This window comes from Macadamia integrifolia, chromosome 12, assembly GCF_013358625.1.
Source record: "Macadamia integrifolia cultivar HAES 741 chromosome 12, SCU_Mint_v3, whole genome shotgun sequence".
NCBI classification, from domain to species: domain Eukaryota; kingdom Viridiplantae; phylum Streptophyta; class Magnoliopsida; order Proteales; family Proteaceae; genus Macadamia; species Macadamia integrifolia.
This window is the reverse complement of record NC_056568.1, coordinates 11,197,383-11,220,457: the sequence shown is the minus strand read 5'-3', so window position 1 is coordinate 11,220,457 and position 23,075 is coordinate 11,197,383. Positions and strand designations below refer to the sequence as shown.

At 38.3% G+C, this 23,075-nt stretch overlaps 1 protein-coding gene across 3 annotated transcripts; it reads right to left on the bottom strand.

The window, feature by feature from the left end:
- Positions 1–6,913: 6,913 nt before the first annotated feature.
- On the bottom strand, positions 6,914–19,063 carry LOC122058025 (glycerol-3-phosphate dehydrogenase SDP6, mitochondrial-like). Of its 3 annotated transcripts, none has more exons than XR_006133665.1 (8): positions 18,505–19,063; positions 16,402–16,875; positions 14,195–14,526; positions 13,582–13,742; positions 12,948–13,206; positions 10,413–10,710; positions 10,240–10,321; positions 6,914–10,120 (listed from the first exon to the last, which is right to left on the bottom strand). XR_006133665.1 is itself a non-coding variant. In XM_042620410.1 (7 exons), exons 1-7 carry the CDS (start codon positions 18,869–18,871, stop codon positions 10,314–10,316), a joined length of 1,899 nt encoding a protein of 632 aa, XP_042476344.1. In that variant the 5' UTR covers positions 18,872–19,063; the 3' UTR covers positions 6,914–10,313. The 3 variants fall into 3 exon arrangements, 1 of the variants encoding a protein (XP_042476344.1); XR_006133666.1 differs by having other exon boundaries at positions 6,914–9,939; XM_042620410.1 differs by having other exon boundaries at positions 6,914–10,321.
- Positions 19,064–23,075: the final 4,012 nt, after the last annotated feature.

Here is a 23,075-nt window from a genome sequence, read left to right as displayed (position 1 = left end):
CTTCGCCGAACCACTGTTGGTTCGTCTCTCAGCAGAAGAGCTTTTGTCGGTAAAATCCTTTTTTTTTTCTTTTCAACTTATTTCTTTTTCTATTCCTAAAATACCCCTACCCCACCTTTTTATTACCCTCCACCCTCTTTCCTTGCCTTTCCAAGTATACCCCTGTCCTCTTCTTTTTAAGTTTCAAGTTGAACTTCTACAAAAAAAAAAGGGTTGAACCTCAATAATTACAGTTGTGCCATCCTCTCCTCAACTTCTATTTATTTACCATTCTGTCCCTGCCCTTTAAGCCTCCAGTTATTTACTATTCTACCATTATTCTTTGAGTGCTATTTTGTTACTCATCACCATGGTAGCCAATAGTGAAGTTGTTCAACAGCTGAATTCCTATAAAGGAGAAACTGATACAAAATTTGATGCTCTCACTAACATGGTCACGTCCCTAAAGACAATGGTGGAATCGATGCAAGTTTCTATTGATCGTTTGGTGGCAGCAGATAAAGGAAAGAGTCCCATTCAGTCTGGGGATTCTTCCAACACCACTCCACAGGATCTGCCAGTAACACCACCACCACCACCACCACCTCCACCACCATATGGGACTGGTAGACATGATGATGGAGCAGAAAGAGCAGCAAAATTGGACGTCCTTGATTTTTATGGAGACAATAATCCAGAATTGTACTTTGACTGGATTCACAGTTTAGATACATTCTTCAGATGGTACGGGTTGACTGAGGCTCGAAAGATCCTATTTGCAGAGGCCAAATTGAAAGGCACGGCTCGAGTCTGGTGGATCAAGCAACAACAACAGAACCGAACCCGAGGCATTGGGTTGGTCAATACTTGGGCTGAAATGTATGAAGTCATGAATCGGCGATTCTTGCCTTCTGATTACAAGCAACGCATGCATCTCAGGTTTGCACAGTTGAAACAAGAGAATTTGACCGTTGAAGAGTATGTTGCTAGATTTTATTATTTGGCCACTCGTTCTGACTTTGAGTGGGATGAAGAAGCCTTAGTGGCCCAATTTCGCAATGGTCTGCACCCTCAACTTAGTGCTGCCCTTGCATCTAGTCGACTACCTACAATGGAAGACGCCGTACAAGTAGCATATCAGGTTGAGGAAAGTCTGAAACGCCCATACAACCGGAGAAATTTTGCAGACACTTTTTCTCGAGGTACTAGTTCTGTTTGGCAACAGTCTCCTACCCAAGAGAGGTCATCTAGCAAGCCACAGGCAAGTGCTACATCTATGGCTTCTTCACGACCTAGTCGGCCGTATTCTCCACCTCGACATGTTTCTGAAATGTCATCTTCACGGCCTACTCGCCCATATTCACCCCCTCGGCGTGGTTCAGATAAACCTTCTGATTCTTCAAAATTCACGGTTCGGTGCTACTCATGCCATGGATTTGGACATATCAGTGCCCAATGTCCCAGCCGTTTGGTTGCTTTTATTGATAAGGATTCTCCTATACCATATATTCCCGAAGAGCAACTTGGTTCTGACACAGTCGATTTAAGAGAAGAGCGTGCAACAGGTGAAGTCAATGACACTCTCAGTGACGATGACCAACATCCTTTTTATGTCATTCGTCATGTGTTGACCACTCAAAAGGCCACTGAAAATGAAGATTGGCGCCGCAGTAGTATTTTTCAGACTCGTGTGAAATGCAATGATCAGTTGCTAACCTTAGTCATTGATGGAGGCAGTTGCACTAATGTTGTCTCTGAAGACGCTGTTCGTAAGCTGGGATTGAATACAGAACCACATCCTAATCCTTACAAGGTTGCTTGGGTGAACAACACTAATCTCAAAATCACAGATAAGTGCTTGGTCACATATTCTATTGGTAGATTTAAGGATACAGTCCAATGTGATGTCCTCCCTCTGAAGGTGTGCCATATCCTTCTTGGTCGACCTTGGTTGTTTGATAAGAAAGTACAGCATTGTGGCTATGCCAATACCTATGCCTTCAAGCATGCCAACAAGACTATGAAGTTTCATCCTGCCAAAGATCTCCCTGAAATTAAGCTCAAGAAGATGGTGGGATCATTCCTCATTCAGCGTATTCCTTCAGACGGTCTCCTCGGTCCTTTCCCTAACTCGACGGAGTCGAGTTCTTTTCAGAGGAGGAGAGTTGATGCAGATACGGCTGCCCTTTCTTGGTTGGACCAGCATGACCGGCTTTGGAAGCCAAGAGCCAAGAAGAACCGGTCCAACCCAGGGTTTTGGTCCAACAAGGGTTGGAAATAAAATTAGTAGTTTACTTAGTATTTTATTTCATGCTTTTAGTTTCCAAACTTGAACGTAGGAGTAGGATTTATTTCCTTGCTTTGGTTTCCTTTTATACTTGTTTCCTAATTTAGGCTAGTTTCCATTCCAGTTAAGTTTCTAATTTCATGTTCCTATTTTTCTATATATTGGTTGTAATCGACTGAAGATTTAGAGAGTAATTTGATTATTGAATGAACGTGTTAGTGTGATCCTCCTTTTCCCCCTCTCTACTCTGATTTCCCCTCCCTTCCCTAAGGGTTCTCCATCAAGGAGTCTGGAAATGACATGAGGAACTTGTCAATGCTTATGAAGTTGTAAATGGAGAGTCATTTGACTTAGGTAGTATAAAAGAAAAACTCAACTGCCTTATATAGTGGATGCATAAGTTGTCTCTCCCAACGATCCTACTCTATCTGGAATGTAGCTCCTACCACCTTGTGGGATTTCTGTTGCCATGTGCCCATCTCCACTATGACATACAATTGTGGTAGGGTAGACTACTACTCAGATTTGACCGTCCTAAGACCTTAACCTCTGGCTCAAGTAAAATAATGACCTTCTTCAGGTCGTGCCAGAATTAAACTGGGCTGTTTAACCTCTTGGAGAACCTAACTCCCTCCAACTAAACCACCCCTCTAAAGCGAACATAGATCTGACTCCTATCTTCTTTGCCTAAAGTTCTTCAGGGCAAGGTTCTAAATCTCGTTTTCAAGGGTTGAAACTGGTTAAAACCGAAATTCTGGTATTTTTTTGGGCCAAACCCAAAGTGTCATGGGCTGGTTGAACTGGGCGAAACTACCAAAACTACCGAAAATGGTTGAAGCTTGGTATTTTTTGTTCGAAATGGGATAGTTGAAATTAGTCAAAACTTGGTATTTTTTGGTTGAAACTACCAAAATATTTGACATATGGTTGAAACTAGTTGAACCTTGTATGATCTAGTATCTACCATAAGTTTTGTCTCGGTTTCTGTTGAAATTGAGATATCAACTGAGACATCTCGGTTGAAACTACAAGTTTTGACCGAGATTTAATTCCTTGCTTTGGGGTAATGTAGTTATTGGCAAATGAAGTAATGCCCAACTTCACTAAATCCGCACCACACTTGGTCCTCAACATATGCAGGGCATGTCCATGGTTGTACTGAAATGTGGTCACTTGTCTTTCCATTTTAACCAAGGTTTTGAGGTTTCGGTTAGGCTCGAAACCAAAATTTTATGGTTAAAATTGAAATCCTGGTTGAAAGTTGGTATTAATTTTCTCTGGGAATTTCGATGTTTGGTTTTGGGGATGAAATTAGGTCACAGGTGTAGTACACCCTATTTTAGGCCCTTGAAACATGGTGAAACCCTTAGATTGTTAAAAAAAAAAAAAAAAAGAAAAAAAGCTAATGGTAGTTTGGCTTTGGAACCTAGGAAACCTTATGTTGTGCAATGTTGTATAGACGAAATTTAGTAGTACGATACATATGATTCTATTTAAAACTAAAATAAGATTTAGGAATGAATAAACATAAAATTAGAAATATTTTCATAAATTATCAAATGTTATATGTGGTTCATTACAACGATATGGGGGTGAGTTGGCCAAAATCCTCAAAAATTGAGGTTTTCTAGGAAGTTCCCCTCTTTGAGTCTTGAAAAGTGCAAGATCATGCTCAATTATGTCAACATTCATCCTCATCTATAGGTTTGGACCTCCCATCATACTTTGTACTCTACGAAAGGGAAATTCCATCCGCTTCTGTTTCTTCCTACCCTATGCAAAAGAGCCACAACCACCAGCCTTTGGTACATCTGCTCCCTTGGACTTTCTAGCTCTATCCTCTTGCATGTCCAATATGGGGTATATACATTACATATATAAAAATTGAGCCCCAATCAATGACCCAAAAAAAAAAAAAAAAANAGCAGAGACGAAAGAGAGAGAATCAGCCAACCAAAAGAAAAAAGAAAAAAAGAGAGAAGACAAAGAGAAAGAAGCGAGAAGAAAAGAACAGAAGCATAGAAGAGAAAAAAGAGGACTCTCGTACCTAGTTCAAAACTCTTCCACAGATCGCATCTAGGCCATAGTGACTTCCTTCGACGTCATCGGCCCCTAGAGCTCCTCCTCCTTTCCTCTCGTTTGACCATTCTCAGTTGCGATGGTATAGCATCGTGGTTCCTTGGATCAACAAAGAAGAAGAACCCACCGGGTTCTCACTCTGTTTTGTCGGTACAAGACACCATCTCTCGTTGGATCCTTATTTCTCCTTTTGTCATACTTTGTTTTCCATATTTACCCCTCCTTAGTGCCCTTATTTTGATTTAATCCCGTTATAAATCTTGGTTCCAACTTTATCCTCCTTTACCCATACGTGCTGTGTTTCTAAACTCTTAACTAATCCAGTCCAAGTATTTACAATTCTACCATCTTTGAAAAAAAAAAAAAAAAGAAGTGAACCTCTTTATTTACAGTTTTGCCCCCACTTGCCTAGTGGAATTGTCTTATTTGTGTGAGACCCAAAGCAAATTTCCTACAAAATCCTTTAATCCAATGGCATTTCCCCTTGAATTTATTAATCTTATTAAGGAACTTAAGAAGAAATTTGATGATGGATTGAAGGAACATCAATCGGAATCCCAAGAACGTCAATTAAATTTTCAAAAGCTTACCAAAAGTACCATACACTTATGTGATAAGGTGTGCAGCAAGATCGAGGATGGGTTAGTGGTGGAAGAGCCAGTTGACACTAGACATGACGATCAAGATGAACTGAACAATCCGATCAAGGTTGCATCTAAAGAACTGATAAGTCGTCCAATTTCAATTCTGAAACCCCAACATCAGATTCCAATCAAAATTATATCATTTGTTGATGACCATCAGGAGATCGTGATTGTTGATCATGAGATGTGTTGGATCTTTACCTTGACAAAGTCATTGATCGTGGATGCAGATCGAGAGGTGCTACTCCTCTCCTTCAATAAAACTCGTAGTCGAGTTTTTCTCAACATCGGGGGAGTTGATGCAGAATTGAGGTTGAACCGGATTGACCCTTCAGGCAATCTTAATCGAGACGAACCGGATCTGATTTGATTTTTGGGATCAATAGAATATTTTAGGAGTTACTTTATTTATGAAATATTGAGTTAGTTAATTTAGGAAGATATGCAATCTTTTATTTTGGGTAGATGTTAGTCAATTAAGGAGTTACCCATTTAAAGTTTTATTCTGTTTCTAATTTCATTAGTTAGAATTTAGGAAGCAAATTAGGAGTTGCTAATTTAATTTTAGATTTTATTAGGCAAGTTTTAATTTCAGTTTATTATATAAAGGCATGTAACCCAAGTAATTAGACAGATTTTGAATGATGAATTAATTAATTGGTTGAAACCTTGTGGTTTGCTTGGTCATGAGACCTTCTTCCCCCTCCCCCTCTGTATGATTTTTCTCTCCTCCCTGCAACTCTGATTTCTCTCAGAGAGATTTCTCCATTTTCTCTACAGGCCCTCCATCAGTAAGACATGTAATAGCTATTCTATTTAATGAATGAAGGAGGGCAGCCCCAATCTAATCGATTGGGACTCCATTTGCTCCACAATCGTAGGTCTCTCTCTTTTCTTCTCTTCTCTTTACATGGTATCAAAGATTAACATGTTGCTGGTTTGAGAGTCGTTCAAAGGTATCATGCTACTGGTGGAGCTCTAGTTCTTAGAAAAATAAGAACTAGGGTTTCAATGAAGGTTTGATTTGCTTGGTTGAAGAAAAGGGGCAATTGTTGGTGTCTGAATCTACTCATTTCAATCTGCTATCCCTTACTGTTCAAATTAATTGGTTTTTTTTTTTTTTTGGGTGGAAAAATGTTAATTGGTCGAGTCTTTGAAAAGATGAATGGGTTTACCGATTCCCTCCTTATTATCTGTTCGATTTGATTTATTTTCTACTCAAGATAATTTCGTTTGAAGACATATTTGCTCGTGTCTGTCCTCAACAACTATTTTATCTTTTGAAGATGCTATATTCAACAACCTGATGCTGCCTATTTATCTGTGGAATTTTTTGTGAGACATCTGTTTGGAGAGATCTCTATTTGATGCTCGTGAGTGGTTTTGTTGTAGCTATTGGGAGCTACAGTTTCTGTTGGTGTGCCTTCTTTGGGAAGGTCTATCGATGTAGCCGTTGGATGCTACACTATTGTTGGAGTGCCTTCTTCAGGAAGCCGTTCGTTGCTATTGGACTTTCATTGGTATTGGAGTGCCTTCTTTGGAAGGGCTTTCCTTACTTTTGGAGTTGCTGATGGCTTTATGATGGTCGATTGGAGTTCTTTTTGTGCTTGTTGGAGTTCTTATTGGCCAAACTGGAGCTTTTTGTTGCTATGTGTATACTCCAGCTTGAGGGGGAGTGTTAGAAGTCTATCGGGAGAAAGGAGGAGTCTACCACAAGTCGCAGACTCCTCCCTTGGGTTTTCCTAGTCCTATTAGGATTGAATACAGTTAGAAGTTAGTAATTAGTATGAATTTCCTATTTTATTCTTTCCTATTCCTAGTAGGACTTGTAATAGCTATTCTATTTTATGAATGAAGGAGGGCAGCCCCAATTTAATCGATTGGGACTCCCTTTGCTCCATAATCGCATGTCTCCCTCTTTCTCTCTTTTTTTTTTTCTCTTCTCTTTACATGATATATTATGATTTATTGCTATGTTGGGGTGATAGAATGTAATCTTCTCTTTTATTTATTTGGTTTTTCATTTTGGCAGGAGTTCCTACTTTGCTTTTTTGAGTTTATTTTAGTTTCCTAGTTGAGTAGGTTTCTTTATTGAATTGATTTGTTCTAATTTATACTATGTAAACCAATGGTGGAGCTTCAGAGATGAATCAATGCAAGTTGAGAATTTCTGGTTGCAGCAGTGTTGCATGAGAGGCTGTCATCTTCTTCTTTATTTCTTCCCTCCTTTACCTTATACTTCTTTCTTTCCTGGTAGCCCTGTCGTTACCCTCCTCTGCATTCTGTATTTGTGATATAGCTAGTCTAAAGAAGTTTGCTGAAACTTCAGCCCCACAACTCAGATCATGCAGATCATGCTCAAACTTGGCATACTGATTCTCTTCCCTAGGGAGACCGAAGCCCCAGAGTTTCAGTCCAAACCAGTCTCCCTTCTAAAAGAACCAAAATCCAAACCTTTGCTGAAATTGATACCACCACCCTACTTGATATCTGCAATTTCTCTCAATTTGTTTGTTGTTGCTGGTATCCGTCTGTTGGGCGGATTCGATAGGGTTCTGGGCTGAGAACCAATCACCAAAATTTCAGACCCACAGGAGATCCAACGAAGGAGATCTCCTTCAAAGTGAACCCTGCTTTCCGCCTCTCTGTTTGGGTTGTGATGTTGAAGAATGAAGATGCCCTCCACCCCCCAACACTCGCACACACACATAATATATATATATATATATGTAGCTGACCCCATTAAGTTGGATAAGGTTTTCAATGTTGTTGCTGTTGTTGTCGTTGTTGTTGTTGTGTGTGTGTGTGTGTGTGTGTGTGTGCATATATATATATATATATATATTTCCTTATTCACACAACTTCCATAATACCCCTCCATTTACATGCACAATATAATATTAAACCACCAAATACATAAAGGTTTACAGAGAGGATAGAGAGCAGGTGAGCAGGAAAACTATCACGAGGTAATCATGAAAAACAGAATTCAGTAGTATCCAATGAAAAGAAAATGTACAAGGCATGAAGGGTGTTATAAACAACCAGAAAAAATTTGGCTAAGATAGCATATAAGAAGAAACAGGAACAGCAAAAAGATATAGATGACCAGACGTAGGTATTAGCAGAGATAATTGAAACAATATAATGTAGTAAGAGAACTTCCCAGGCGTTGTATCTGCAATATTTTATTCATCCCGTCCTTGCTCGTAGTCAGAAGGGCCAGTTTTTTTTCATAGCTTCCATGACCAGAGCAAGCAGCCAACTTAATTCACTGTCCAATTCTAGCACACATAAGTTTGGTCATAGCTTTAAATTTTCTGGTCGAGAGATCTTTGCATAAAGGCCATCTAACACTGCAGCCCACTCCAGTTTAGGTCTCTACCATTGTGATATGTGAACCCCTTTTCATGCCTCTGAATTTCACATACAAGATTTTCGTTCTCCGTCTATAACACTGCCTTTCTTTTCTTTTCAGAACACCCATCGATGCCACAATATGCTCCTTGATTTTAAGATCCTTTGTTCGGGGTTGACAGCTTGAAAAGTGGATTCAGGCTTCCCAGACAAATGAAGGTGAAACTTGAATCAGGTGTTTGGACATCGATGTATGCATTCTCAGCTTGGAGCTTAAGTGCCATCTTCTCCAGGTTGATCTGGGTGTAACGAGAAATCCCTAAAAGGAAAGCAATTATCTCTAAACGTGATGTAGAATCCAATATAGTATTTGGAATATCTCTTGATTTTGTGGTGAATGAATTGCCAAATGGCAGCCTTGACATCAGATTAATAGGTTTTGTAAGCTCCCACACCAGGTGGACACATGGAAGAGCTCATATTGGACTTCACCGATTCTGAGAACCTGTTCAGTGGCTATAAAGGGGACAAATCTGGAGCTTTTTATCCAGAGGAAACTCTACTTTCACTCTAGCTTGAAGGACAGCATAAACCTGTTTATCCAACTCCTAATCATTGTCTAACACATCACCAATGCGGCTTGCAATATTGCGTATATAGTCACGTTTTTCAAACCCTTCGGGGATGTTGCTTAGTTGGACTCAAAAATCAAATGTCTCATAGTGTTTGCAGGCGAAATCTGCACCAGTGTCCACAATCTCACCACCAGAGGTTTATATGTAAACCTGGATGGTGAATTGATGATTGAGTTATCTTGTCCTGCTGAACCCGTTTCAAACAGGAAACTTGTAGTGAAAAAAACCCCATCTTCCACTGTAATATCAACTGGGAACTCTTACAACTCATGGTGAAAACACCTGCATCTTCCACTGTAAGATCAACCGGGGACTCTTGCCCTCATTGAAAAATTAGAAAATCCAAAGGAGGTTGAAGTCACTATCACCAAAAGCAAGCACCCCAAAACTAGACACACCATAAACACAGCGTCGAGTTGGACTTACCCCCAGTTCTGTCTTCACCAATCAGAAGTGAAGAGATTTCCAAGGTAGCTTATTCTTTCTTTCCCTAGCTGTAACGTCCCTTTCTGATCTCAGATGCTGTCGGTATAGGTGGGGTCAGTATTCTGGAGTCTTCCACAGTGTTCTTCTCCTTGTGCAACGGAAAAAACAGGCCTTCGGTAGACAAGAATTATGAATGCTTTCCTCATCACCTTTGCAAACCTTCTTATGTGTACTCAAAAAAAAGTCCTGGCTATGTGGGTAAGCATATGACGCCCAGGGTTCAAATTATAACTATTGTTCCTATTTTGCACTTCCTCTTTTAGAGCCAAAACCTGTCAGTCTCCATTGATGATGAGACTGCATGCACAAATATGTACATGTATGCCTAATGCCTTGTGCACAGAGGCTGCACGCCTTAGTTCTAGGTGCACCGGAGAAGTGAAAATCAGATGGAGATCATGGCTAGAGTATAGTTGCTATCCCAGGTAACAGGAAAGTTTCTCCATGGGGAGGAGGAAGAACTTCTCAAGACCTAGAAAATTTCGTTGAATGACTCTCAAATTATGGAGATTGGATTTCCATATTAAAAGCTGAGTTCTTTCAAGTATTATTCTTCACAAATGAAATCAATTTCTAAAGTTGCAACAGCACAACAACTTAAGTTTACTAGCCATCTCATTTCTCAGGAAAAGAAGGAGCTTCCTATCAAGTATCTGCATTGATAATAATTGAATTCAAGCAGGGTGACACCGACAATAACCAGAACAGTTCCATCTTAAACTAAAAACAAACCTCCCTGACACCAAAAAGAGTCAGATGATGATTCTCTTACCAATCAAATGCGCTAGGAACCAAATAATATGGTATCAAATAACTCATCTCCATTATGGTTCAATATAACTCAGTTTACGACCCTGATAAATTCAGTGACAAGTAACCAATCAGTTTATTAAAAAGAAAATACTGAAAGAACAAAGTGAAAAGTACTTTAACAGTAATACTAGCCTGTGTGTTTTCCATCATAGAATTGAGCATTTTTAGACGACTTAAATGTTTCCAAGAATTCTTTGGCCTTCTGTAACTCTGCTTTCTTCCTCGATCTATCCCACTGATGTTCAACAGCCAGAATCTGAATTACGCGGGGCAATGCTCGGTTTGCTGCATCAGTGTCCAGAAAAGCAAGCCTACATCTCCTAGCAATGAAATCAACAGCAGACTCACAGTACTCATGCCGAGCACAGTATGCAACCTCTGCCTCTAGAAAGGGGTATCCATTAGCAAGCCTCTTCCCTAGATTTTCATTCTGGAAAATTGAACAAATTGTTTTATGACGCTTAACCTTAGAAGAAATTAAGTTCCTAAACTCATATTTAGTTAATCAAGTTTATGAATAATATAGAAAAATCAGTACATGAAGTAATACTATGACATGCACAACCTTGTGGGTCAGATGAATAAAAACATGGATCAACTCAATGATCAAAATTCGAGTGTGTTTCCAAACCAACCGGGGCATGCCTAAGAAACAATGGAGGTTAAAGATGTCGATGGGTAAAGTTCAGGTGGGTTTCACCAACCAAGCCCTAACCCAGGGGTCGAACACTCGACCTCCCTACTCTGATACCATGGAAATTAAAGATGTTGATGGGCAAAGTGACTGCAATATAAGGCAAAGCAAGCCAGGGGCCCATGGGTTCTTGCATACTAAAACTGGCCATAACGCTGTAAGGTTCCAAGAAAACCCTAACACAACAGCATGGAGCAACATGAAACATGGATTTGGCCAAACTCATTGTGTGTTACCGCTTATTGAGTAAGGGCAACAGAAGTGTATGCATCAACCCCCACCCACTGCATGTGCAGGCATGTGGACTCTGTCATTGCATGTGACACACACTCATGCGGAAACACTTCATGTGGAACCGAGGAGGAGGAAGTATTGGGATACCCCGTTGCATTTCCCAGGAGTTGAACACTCAACCTCCCTGCTCTAATACCATGTGCGATACTGCTTAGCCTAAAAGCTTGAACTGTTAAGGGCAACATAAATGTAAACAGCAACAAACATGAATCATGGATTTGACCCACCCCATTGCCACTCCTAACTAAGACAGCTAAGTTACTGAAGACTTTTGACTATTATTTTGGTCTTTCTGGTTTTTGAGTTAGCATGCTTCTCTGATGCACAACCCATTTCATATTAATAAGCAATAATAGTACGATGCAAATATTGATGTACAAGTTGCAAAAGAAATGAGGAAATGATAATTTCATCTTGCTTATTATTGATTTCAAGTTAATAATACAAACATAGTTTTTAAGGCGCTGCTAAGGCGTCGCCTTACTAGCACATTGGCGCTGATGTGGTCTAGAGATGGTAAGGCAGTGCTCCGCCTTACATGAAGTGGCGCCTTATGGGTTTTTTTTTTTTTTTTAACACATTTTAAAATTACTTGATGAAGATTCCAAATATAGATTTTTTATTGGTAGGTGTATAATTTTGTTAACACTTGAGATGTATGGGATCAGCTTTACTCCACCAAAAATAACCAAAACAAACAAAACAAAAACACGATTCACAAACAGGGTTTAGATTTTTTCAAGGGTTTTAAGAAAGGGCTTTGAGAAGGAATCAAGGAATCAAGGAATCAAGGAATAAGGAAGAACCACTGATCTAGGCGACCATTTTTCTCCTGCAACGGTGAATTTCATTCTTCTTTGACAGGAGTAAAAATATAATCGATGACCTTAGGGCTTAGGCACTCATTTTGGCATCATAGAGGTAAGTATAATAAATACTTATATTTTTTACGTCTTCTTTTCTTTATATTTATAATTTTGTTTCATAATTATGTATTTATATTATATATTAATATGTTATGATGATTGATGCTTGATGAAGATGAACTTAGTTTATTCACTTTATTGATTTGTTTTATTGATAAATATCTTACATTGGTATGAATATGAACCTTTAATATTTATTTAACATATGAGTAATAGGATTCAACTAGGATTTGAGCCAAATAGATTGGTTTTATAAAAAAATTACACAAGAACGCTTTAGTCAATAAGGCAACGCTTTATGCCCGCCTTATTGCTACGGTGCTCCTAAAGACCCTCAAACGCCTCCGTCGCCTTACCGCCTTAAAAACTATGAATACAAATAATATGCAACTCACATTTAAAATAAGAGCAAGAGAATGCTACCCGCTGGCACATGTACATACCAGCAGGCGTGGCCAATGGGAGGGCACGCGCAAGCATCTTCAGCGTGGGGCACAGCAGTCTTTTCGCACCTGCTGTGTCTAGACGCAGGTACACACCAGCGGGTAGCTTTCTTTCTTCCTTAAAATACTATAGATAATAAGCTATTGCCTACATTTATTCTATGAACTGTACATTGTTATCTGTTCCTAGTATTGTGTAAAAGACATTTATTCTATGAACTGTACATTGTTATCTGTTCCTAGTATTGTGTAAAAGACACTCATGTGCAACTACTACAATCTAAAGAATAAATGTGGTGCAAGGTGAAACCTGAGCTATTGCAGCCACTTTTGGTGCCAAAGTACCGTAGGAATGCGCTAAATGCTTGGCTATAGCACTGTCCATTGCCCCAGGAACAACTTTTCCACCATATGTCTTCTTCATACGAACATATTGTTGAGCAAGCACTGTAAAAAATGCTCGATTCCACCCATCTCCACCAACAATCTTTAGGTGGTTGGTCACACAGCCATTGGTTGGGCTCAACTTACCAGACTTTACAGCTGCATCAACTGCATCTTCTGCCATGCTGAAAACAGGTTACAGGAAGCATATTAGAAGGAATGGAAACTTCAATTGTGAATGGTTCTCCAGCTGAAAAGTAAGCACAACAAAAGACTGGAGTACATGCAATAGTACTGTTGCACGACAACAATATTTGATATGGAATACACCAGACAGGGATGAAAGCATGAGGATAAGTAAAAGTCCCTCTACATGTGCCACAAATATTCCCCTGATGAAATTCATCCATCCAGGTTTTCTTCCTTTTATTTTCTTTGGTACTCCATCCAGATTTTTTTTTTCCAAGATACTCCATCCAGATTGCTTTTATTTTCAAGATACTCCATCCAGACGTTTCTGCAAATACACAAAGGTAAAATTTTATCCAGATGAAAATTACCTTCGGTAAGTAGTCCATTTTCCACCTGTAATGGTGATCAAACCAGGGTAATCTTCAAATACAACATGATCTCTGGAAATGCTCTCAGTGTTTTTTGCCGAAGGATCCATTGCCAAAGGCCGAATACCACTCCAAGCAGAGAGAACATCCATTCGACGAACCTGAGAACAGTTCAAGTGAAAATACCTGATCAAAATTACATAGTTTTTTACACACAATACTAGGAACAGATAAAATGTAAAGTTGCCCATATTGTGCCATCAACATAAAAATAACAAAGCTTGCACGTTCCAATAGAAAAATCAAACCGAGTGCAGAACAGAGTGAAGGCTGCATTGGGCTTCTATCAGCATCTGATATCATAATGTTATAATCTAAAGGGCCAAGATCGAAGGACAAAAGAGAATGACAACAATACAAGGATTTCTTTTTCTAGGAGTTTCAGATAGGTTATACAATCATGATAAGAAAACTTTCTTTTTCTTTTCATAAGAGATTTCACTTCCCTTTACTTGAAACCAAACGGAGCCTCCATGAAATCAAATGCAATCAAGAAATATGGATAGAATGAAATTGAATGCAAGCAAGAAATATGGCTAGAAAGAATTCTGACCTTGACATTAAGGTAATCACATATTGCATCAAGGATAAATTGTATTTCATCTTCATGAGGTTCTGGAAACATTGTGATTGTAGTACTGGAATCTGTAGTTCCTGCAATTGTTCTTCCCAGCCAGGGCAACATGAAGACCACACGTCCATCCTTTGTTTTTGGAACAATTAAGCCCATCCCTTCAGGAGAATAATAATCTGGGAGAACAACATGAACACCACTGCTGGGACAGATCACAGGTGATGCATCTTTGTTAGCCATCCTTCTCACAGAATCACAAAATGGGCCGGCCGCATTCACAACAACTTTGGCATATGCATTGAACTCTTTTCCTGATGCACCAAGATGGATAGCAAGAATCATTACAACTAAAATAAACTTTCTCCCCATCCAATAATCAAATGGAAACAGCCAGAATATTCACAAAACCAAATATAATGAGCTTGACAATGCATACCCAGAATACTAATAAAAACGTTGAATAATAGTAAAATTTTATGCCGTATCTCAGCATGCAAGAAAAAGATCCTACATGACCAGGAAACTTCATTTTCGTAATTTTGCTGTGGTGTTGGACACGTCTTTTTTGTGTCCTTTTCAGATAATGATACCAGTGTTTGGTACAAACCCAACTAATTTTCACAAAAGGGTCACATCAGACACCCATATCCATGTCAGACACCAAGGTATGTGTTCATGCTCTTATTACCCAGATAAAATTAAAAATATTTGAAAGTTTAAAATTTCAGAAGCTCAGGGACTGATGGGGAAAAGATAGAAAAAGCACCAAATCAACTCAACTAAGTGTAACTACATGAGGCGGGGAATATTTATCTGCTGCTAAAAGGAGAAAGGTTGGACAGTAAACAAGGAAAGCAAATGATACAGAAAAAAGAGCAGAATTCCAAGAATAAAGGCAGAAAAAAAAAATCTGAAAGCGCTTTCACAACTGAAAATTGTAGAATATTGATAACCTAGAGATGACATAATTGTGATCTCTTTGAAAGATTTTACAGAGCAGATTGTCTTAACATATGCATATGAAAGCTCTAACTTGCGTAATCTGAATTGGGAAATGAAATAAATGCTAAGAGCAATGATCAACAATGTTCCGAAGACAAGTATGTAAGCTTGTGAGAACAGAACTATAGATTGGACTCTTTGAGTTTCTTGGTAATTTTGTAGCAATCTAAGAAGGCAATTTACATTTTCTCATGATTGAGTAGTTTACTTTCTTAATGGAAGCAGGCATCATTGCATCGCATGTTTTGTCATTTTTTGATGTACACAGTTCGAAATCTCAGTCAAAATCACCTAGATTTCAAGAAATATTTTGGTTTCAACAAAGGTCAGAACGAAACTGTGCGACTCTTGTTGTCTTATATTGTATTTTTCCTTTTTTCACTTTTTATCTCCCTAGAGAGGTGTATGTAATTCCTTATATCATGTTAGTAAATCAACATAGGTGTGGGGAGAGTCCATTCTCTCACACATAACATTCTACCACAACTTCCCTTCTTCAACCTTCCATCCACATCTCTCTTGCTCCCTTGTTCTCCTGCAACCTTTAGATTACAACTCCTTGGGGAATAGGTCTTCAAATCTACATCACTATGATCATTATCTGCAAGCTGCTTAGAGCTAATAATGTATTGATCAAGGATATAGAGGGATTTAATTATTGAGATTTAGGATCAGATTGGTCTCAACCAACACCGACCTGGACTAATCCAGCTCAGTGGCAAATCAATCAGGATCAATAACATTAAGCACCAGTTGATCCAACCTATGTGATAGCTTAATTGAAACCCATACCAAAAGCACGCTAGGCGAACCAAGGCAGTCCAGGGGAGTCAAAAATTAAGGCGACCAAGGCGCCCATCAAAAAAAGTGGCCAGGACACCTACACGACGCTTTGAAAACCTTGATATGACATAGTTGAAAACAGACAATTCTATGATAGACATGAATTCAAATATTTTAAATCCTTCAAACATTCAGGACTTCTCATTACTATATTACATGATATTGGAGAAAAAGAAACACATATTAGAACAAAGAACATTAATCACATAAAAAAATCTATTTCAAAGTTTCAAAATGCTAAGCATTTTATATGAAAACACAGAAAAGAGAATGGGGGGAGGAATTAAGTTATAATCCATTGTAGCTGACAATAACATGTTTAAAACATGTACTTTTTGTACCTGACAAATTGTTTCGGATGCGTGCACCAATTATACAGTCGGTAACCTCGTCCTTAAGAAAGGCAATCACTTCTGCATAGTTAAGCACAGCAGCACCAGCTAATGCAGCAGTACATGCCAGGCCAACATTAAGTCGAGAGTCATTCATCTGTCCATCATAGTACACCACTGTACCCTTCAAGATTCTATTGTTTACATTCCTTGCAAGGGTTGGGAAGAGTTCAGTTGATTCTTGTGCAGAATAATACCGAGACAAATGAAGCAAGCGTGGTCCTGCGACCACATCATATAATTTCAATCCCAACCAGTAGTAAATTACTTCAAACCAGTTGAAACATGGTGTCATGCATGGCAAAGCATGGCATAAGTGTGGAGCAGTCTCGATAACCTGTTTACGCTCCTCAAGTGCATGAAAAACAAGCTTCAGCTGCCCATAGTCAAAATTGAAAACAGCTTTCTCCAAATAGCGTACCCCTGACAATAATTAAACAAAGTAAGCACACAGGGAAAATGAATGAAGTAAATCCAAGGAACAAATAAATTTACAAGGAAGATAGTAATCAAGTTAATGGAAGTTCCCTGAGATTGATGACCATTTAGATATTTGAAATATCCATTGTGACACAAAAACTGGTTTTGCTGGCAGAGATGAATCCGTTCAAAATACAAATCAAAAGAAACATACTTTGGAAACTCAACTACATTTGATAATTGAAAGATAACATTACTAGGTAATTGCAGATACATTCATGGGCTTCACAGATTATGTAAATCCCAGAATTGTCAAATATTCTATTATACTCGCAGACTCTGCCAACAAGATCAAGGTGTGAAATGACTAACTCTATTGTCAGAGTCAAGGAGACCACTGCCCCAGAATCCCTAGTGTATACTACCAACCCAACTCACTAACCTTTATACCAGGAATACTCAGGTCCCTAAAAGTATTATCAAAGGTTGCGTGATAACTAATAAGCATTATTTTCAACTAGAGATATCGAAGTATCAATACAGATGTTATTATGGAAAACCAGTATCAACTAATATACAACTATATTGAACCCAAGGTCTCAAGCATTAGGATTAGTAGAACAGCAGAACCGTGACGGGATTGGCTTGGAATTAATACACCAATACCAGTTCGATTTCGATAAAGTGAAAGTATAGTCCAGCAACAGGCCATACCATCTGATCTGGATCAGGGTCAGGATTGACAGGCTGCTCAGATCCCTAACCCAAGTTTCAAATTCTCTGCGGAGAAATATAGTAAACATCTCAATCAACTAAACACCTAAAATCATCAGACATTTGAATCTTGGAGATTGGATAACCTTCAAAGTATGTACTATTTGTATGTCGTCATAACTATTTTGAAATTGAAACCTTTTACTCCTTCCTTAGTGCTCTCTTGTACTCCAATTTTTTTATTTGTTCCTTAAGGTAATAAGAAGGATACGTGAGATCTTGATGGAAGCAAAGGGATTGGGCCGATAGGCCGCAACGCGATGGATTGACCCGCGACTTGGAAAAGTATATAATGTACTATCGTCTTGTTGAGCAAACAGTTGTAATTTGGGGTTTTTCGAGCTAGGGTTTTAGAGGCAAGTTTTCTTGCCAGTGTTTGGGTGTAATCTCTCTTCTACATAGTGAAACTACTTATTCTTCGCCCAAGGACGTAGCACACCACATCCATGTATGAACATCGTTAAATCACTGTGTTGTGCGGATATGTCTTTGTTTATTTTCAAATTTGTTGGTGTTTCCTATAACACGATCTTATTTATGCTCATAGCACAATCATTTGCTTTTTCAGAATGTTATTTTTTAATCTGAAGAAATTATTAGATAATTGCAGAAATATTGATCTCAGAAAACTAATTGATTGTACCTCTTGCACGTTCAAGAGGTACAATTATAACCTTAGAAGGATCAAATTATGCTTCGTTTCCACGCAAAAATTCCATCATCATAACTGACATCCTTTCCATATTGCATGACAAAGGTACTGGCTAGGATGAAGTATTTCAAGCACAACAGAACGATGACCAGCAATCACTGCACTACAGATAGAGATGTAATTATGGAGTCCCAGTTATGAGATACCTCCATGAATGAGCTTGGTGGACCTAGAGGAAGTTCCCGAAGAGAAATCCTCTCTCTCAACAAGCCCAACGCGAAGGCCCCTGGAGACAGCATCGAGGGCCACACCACAGCCAGTAGCGCCACCGCCAACGACAAGAACGTCGAGAGGATTGGCAACACTTGTACCCTTCAAAGCGGACTCCTGGACTTCCCTTGACGGGACGGTGGCGTTCACATCAGAGATTTTTCTCCTGAAGCTCTCAAAGCTCTCTCCTCTGTCACTCTCAACCACGTTTGAAATTGGGTCTCTCAAACCCATTATACCATAGGCTCCCGCCGCAGCAACGATGGCAACTCCGAAACCCCTCAATCGAATTGCCTTTGCCATGGAACAACTGTCTTCTCCTTAACCTTTTCAGATTGGAATTCCGACAGACTAGATTGCAGGGAATGGGAAAATGGAAATTCGATCGCTCCTGTTCTTCACACGGACATGACCCCTAGGACTGCGTCGGACTTGTGTCTTAACTCTCAAGTCTCAACTCTAAACTGCCTTTTCACTTCACTATTCAATTTACTAAAATGCCCTTTATTTCTTTATTCCTTCATGGGTTTCTCATGGCTCGATTGCTCGACGCGACGACTGATTGACTGACGAAATCTCCCACAGGGCCACACATGTCTCCTCACCTATTGCCCGCCAGGGCCGATACGTTTCGCTTCTGCCTCAGTAACTGGACCGGTTCCTTCGCTTGCTAACCCTGGCCCCGGGTGATAAAGCCTGCCGAAGTGCCGAGAAGCCTCAGCGTCCAACACTTGTCTCATTTTCTCCTATTATAAGGACAAAGATGGGTATATTTAAGATAAAAAAGGACGAGGGTTGGACGTTGATTTGTACGATCAAGTGATCAAACAAGTAGTTAATCCATTTTTCATTTATTCGAGATCATTCTATATTTTGCTTGTGAATAAAGGCAGTTATGTCTATCAAGTCTCTTTAGGTGACATCATGGTTTGGGGAATCGATCAGGATCGATCATATCGGATTGGAATCAGCTTTATCTTAATTCTCGGCCGATATCATATCAATGTATCAGTCTAGATGAAGGGTAAAATAGTTCAAAATGATTTTTTAATTGAAAGAAGGTAAATTTTTTGTCTAATCTTGGCCGATTCAAATTGATATGGGCCTTGATCAATCCCATTCTTGATATCGAGTTCTCAAACCATGGATGTCCCAAGTCATGTTGCTGACCAACTTACTCACTCATTTGCTTAATTACATACGTACTTTATTAAAGTACGATGAATAAAGTGGAAAGATGGAGAGGTGCATAATGTTGTGTAATTGAAGTATTCCCTTAAAGCTTAACTTTAATAATTTTTTAATTAAAAAAAATAATTTTTAGAAATAAGATAATACACAATCAAAAGGTGTCAAGTAGAAGTTTCATTTAGCTAATCCCATGATAAATACCTAACTTCAAACAAGAAAAAGTTTTCAGAGCAAGCAACGTTTGATAGAATCCCCCACACCTCCATCACCCCCACCTCGTTGACCATCTAATCCCCCCTCAGCTTCTAATGTGTTCAATCCATCCACTAGATTCAACTATCTACATTGATGATGCACCCTCCTCGCTCCCCTTGTCCACCGTTGCATCTCTCTCTCTCTCTCTCTATATATATATACTAGTAAAAAATACACATGCAAATGTACGTAGAAGCAAAAATGATTAACATCAAAATCAAAGTTTTATGTGTTTGTTTTACGTGTTGTGAGAGAGAGAGCATAGTTAGTAAAATACGCGTATAATATGCGCATCCGGACGTTTAATTCAAAAGTTCATAATTTGACGAATCAATCCCAAAAAATCCGCTTAATACATGGATTTTAAAGATAACCATATTATACACGAATAATACTTGTATAATACGTTACATATTCAATAAAACTTTTGGGTTCACAAAAAAAAATAATAAAATAAAATAAAATATTAACTCAAATGGGCCAAATCTCGATTTCTGACCCTTGTCTTCTATCAGGAACCCTAATCAATCGAAACTATAACCCTTCTTCTTTCCTCATCTAAGTAAACTAGAAAAATGAGGAACCCTTGCCCCAGTGACCCTTTCTCCTCCATCTCCGTTCTTGTCGGCCAGCAACCGAGAGAGATAGGTAAGACATCAATATCCCCTGCTCTCATTATTTTCTCCATTTCACTTCCCATCGATTGTTGAAAATCCAATCAACCCTTCATCTTCTCTGTTTCTCTTCCCATTGGTAGTTGAAAATTCAATGGAGGACAATTGCATCTGCAAATAATATTTAACAAGAAGCAATAAAGATTAAAAAGAGATGATTCACATGGACAAAGATGGCCAAGGGCAGGATTCTCCAAAAGGGGTTGAAATGAAAACCTTTATAGAAAATTTAGCATACAATCGCTATTTGAATTGGTCTGATAATTATTTACAAACATAGTTGCAGTCGGATAATGTAAAGAATTAGAAAGGAAAATGACACGAGTGTTGTATCAGAGAAATCAAAGGAGTTGAAAGGAGAAGGTTCTTGAGCCTTAAAATTGATCCGTGACCTGTCTTAGATTATACCCCCATGGAAATTTCAAGAAAATCCAAGTGCATCTTTGGGATGAACGATTGCAAACACTTATTCTCCATCTTCTTAAACCTTGTTTTCGTACCAAGAAAAGAATAAAACATGTAAAAGTTACGAGGCAAGATGAGGTTTGATTCTCCTCTTAGTTCTTTCTACCATACCATTTTTAGGGGTTAAATATAACTAATATTAAATGTGAAAATTCAAAATAATGGGAAATGGTTTCAAATTGAAAAATCAGATTGGATTTTAGTGTCCATAAAAGCATGGTAGATTAGAATTTAGTTTCAAACAATCGTTTTTAGTCCCAGATTTTTGCTCCCAGATTTTTACAGAGCAACCGTATTAAACACGTGTTAAACGCATACCGTATCATTGTTGTACATGTTTTATTGCACCGAATTTTCTTAAACGTATTATTACCGTATGATCCATTTAATTGCCGTACATATCTGTTCTTATATTATTATCATCCCCGAACTTACTAATTATGAGAGAGAAAGATATTGTAACCACTTAAATTTATAAAGATAAAGAGAGAGAATGCAATCACTTAAATTTATGGAGATAAAGAGAGATTATTTAAAATAGAGTATGTAAGGCCATATTTGGTAGTCTTTTTTTTTTTTTTTTTTTGATAGAAGGTGGTACGCTAAGCCCATATTCGTACTTAGGATCTTGATGTGTTATATCTATTTGTTCATCTGATAACCCTCATTTTAGTGAACGATTCCTCAAGAGTATGTAAGGCTGTGTCTGGTAGTCATTTTTTTTTTAGTAGTAGGTGGTACGCTAAGCCCATTTTCGTACTTAGGATCTTGATGTGTTATATCTGTTTGTTCATCTGATAACCCTTGTTTTCGTGAATGGTTCCTCAAGTCAATAAGTTGTAGGGGAAGATTGAAGATGGATTGGGTGTTGGTTTTCTCTCCATTTTAAGCTTAAGCTGGCATTTGCGAAGCAGAAATGACTAGGTGGTGAGCACAATAATATGTGAAATATTAATGGTATAAGTATACATTTTGCCCCACTTTGGATAGCAATACTTCTATTTTTTGTTTTTTTTTTTTTTTTTTTTTTTTCAAGTCTACAAGAGAAAGTGTTTAAAGTGAATCAAGAATAGGTCCAAGCTTGAACTAACTTGTCCAAAGGTGGAATCCATTCATTGGTACCACATCTTCTCTCCTACAAAATCCTAAAGATTATTCTCTCTCATTGCCACCTCAGAAAATCTTGAATATACTATATAGAGATTCCTTTCTGATTTAGTCAAGATTGCAAAATATTGGTTAATATTGCAGGGAATGAATAGAATTTGTCAATTTTAAAAACAAATTCTCTCTTTCCTCACACAATATCTCAGAGAATGAGGATTATTACCAAGATTTAATTTAATTTTATTTTCTTTATTTTCTTTCTTTTCTTAAAGAAAACTTGTAGAAGGAATGAGACAAGACCAAAGCCCTATAAAATCCCCTTCCTCCCCCCTCCTAGAAGGATTATTCCCCTTAATTTATTTTCTAGTTTATACTTAGATCTCTTCTCTCTCTCCCTCTCTCACTCTCTTTAGTTTTAGTTCTTATTTATTTTTGCTTTAATCGCTTTTGTAATAGCTTTTTATTTTAGTTAATGCAAGCACTATTTTATTTTTATTCAGTCTTTTATGTTTATAATTTATGCAATTGAGTTATAATTTTTAAAATTATAGTTCTAAGCTTAGATCTAGGTGACAAGATCATAAGCCGTAGAGCATCTCTTTTTTTCAAGTTCAGTTTTTTTTTTTCAAGATTTGTTTTCTCCATGTCTAGAAATTTCAGATTTTGTTCATTCCAAATCTGATTTTTAGTGTTGGCAGTATCTCAAATCACCTAAGCTTTCAAGTTTAAGCATTGGTTCAGGTAGGTAGACTTCTTCAATAATCTTCTCTTCTCCCATATCATTCCCTTTTCTGACTATCCTTTCTTTCTTAATT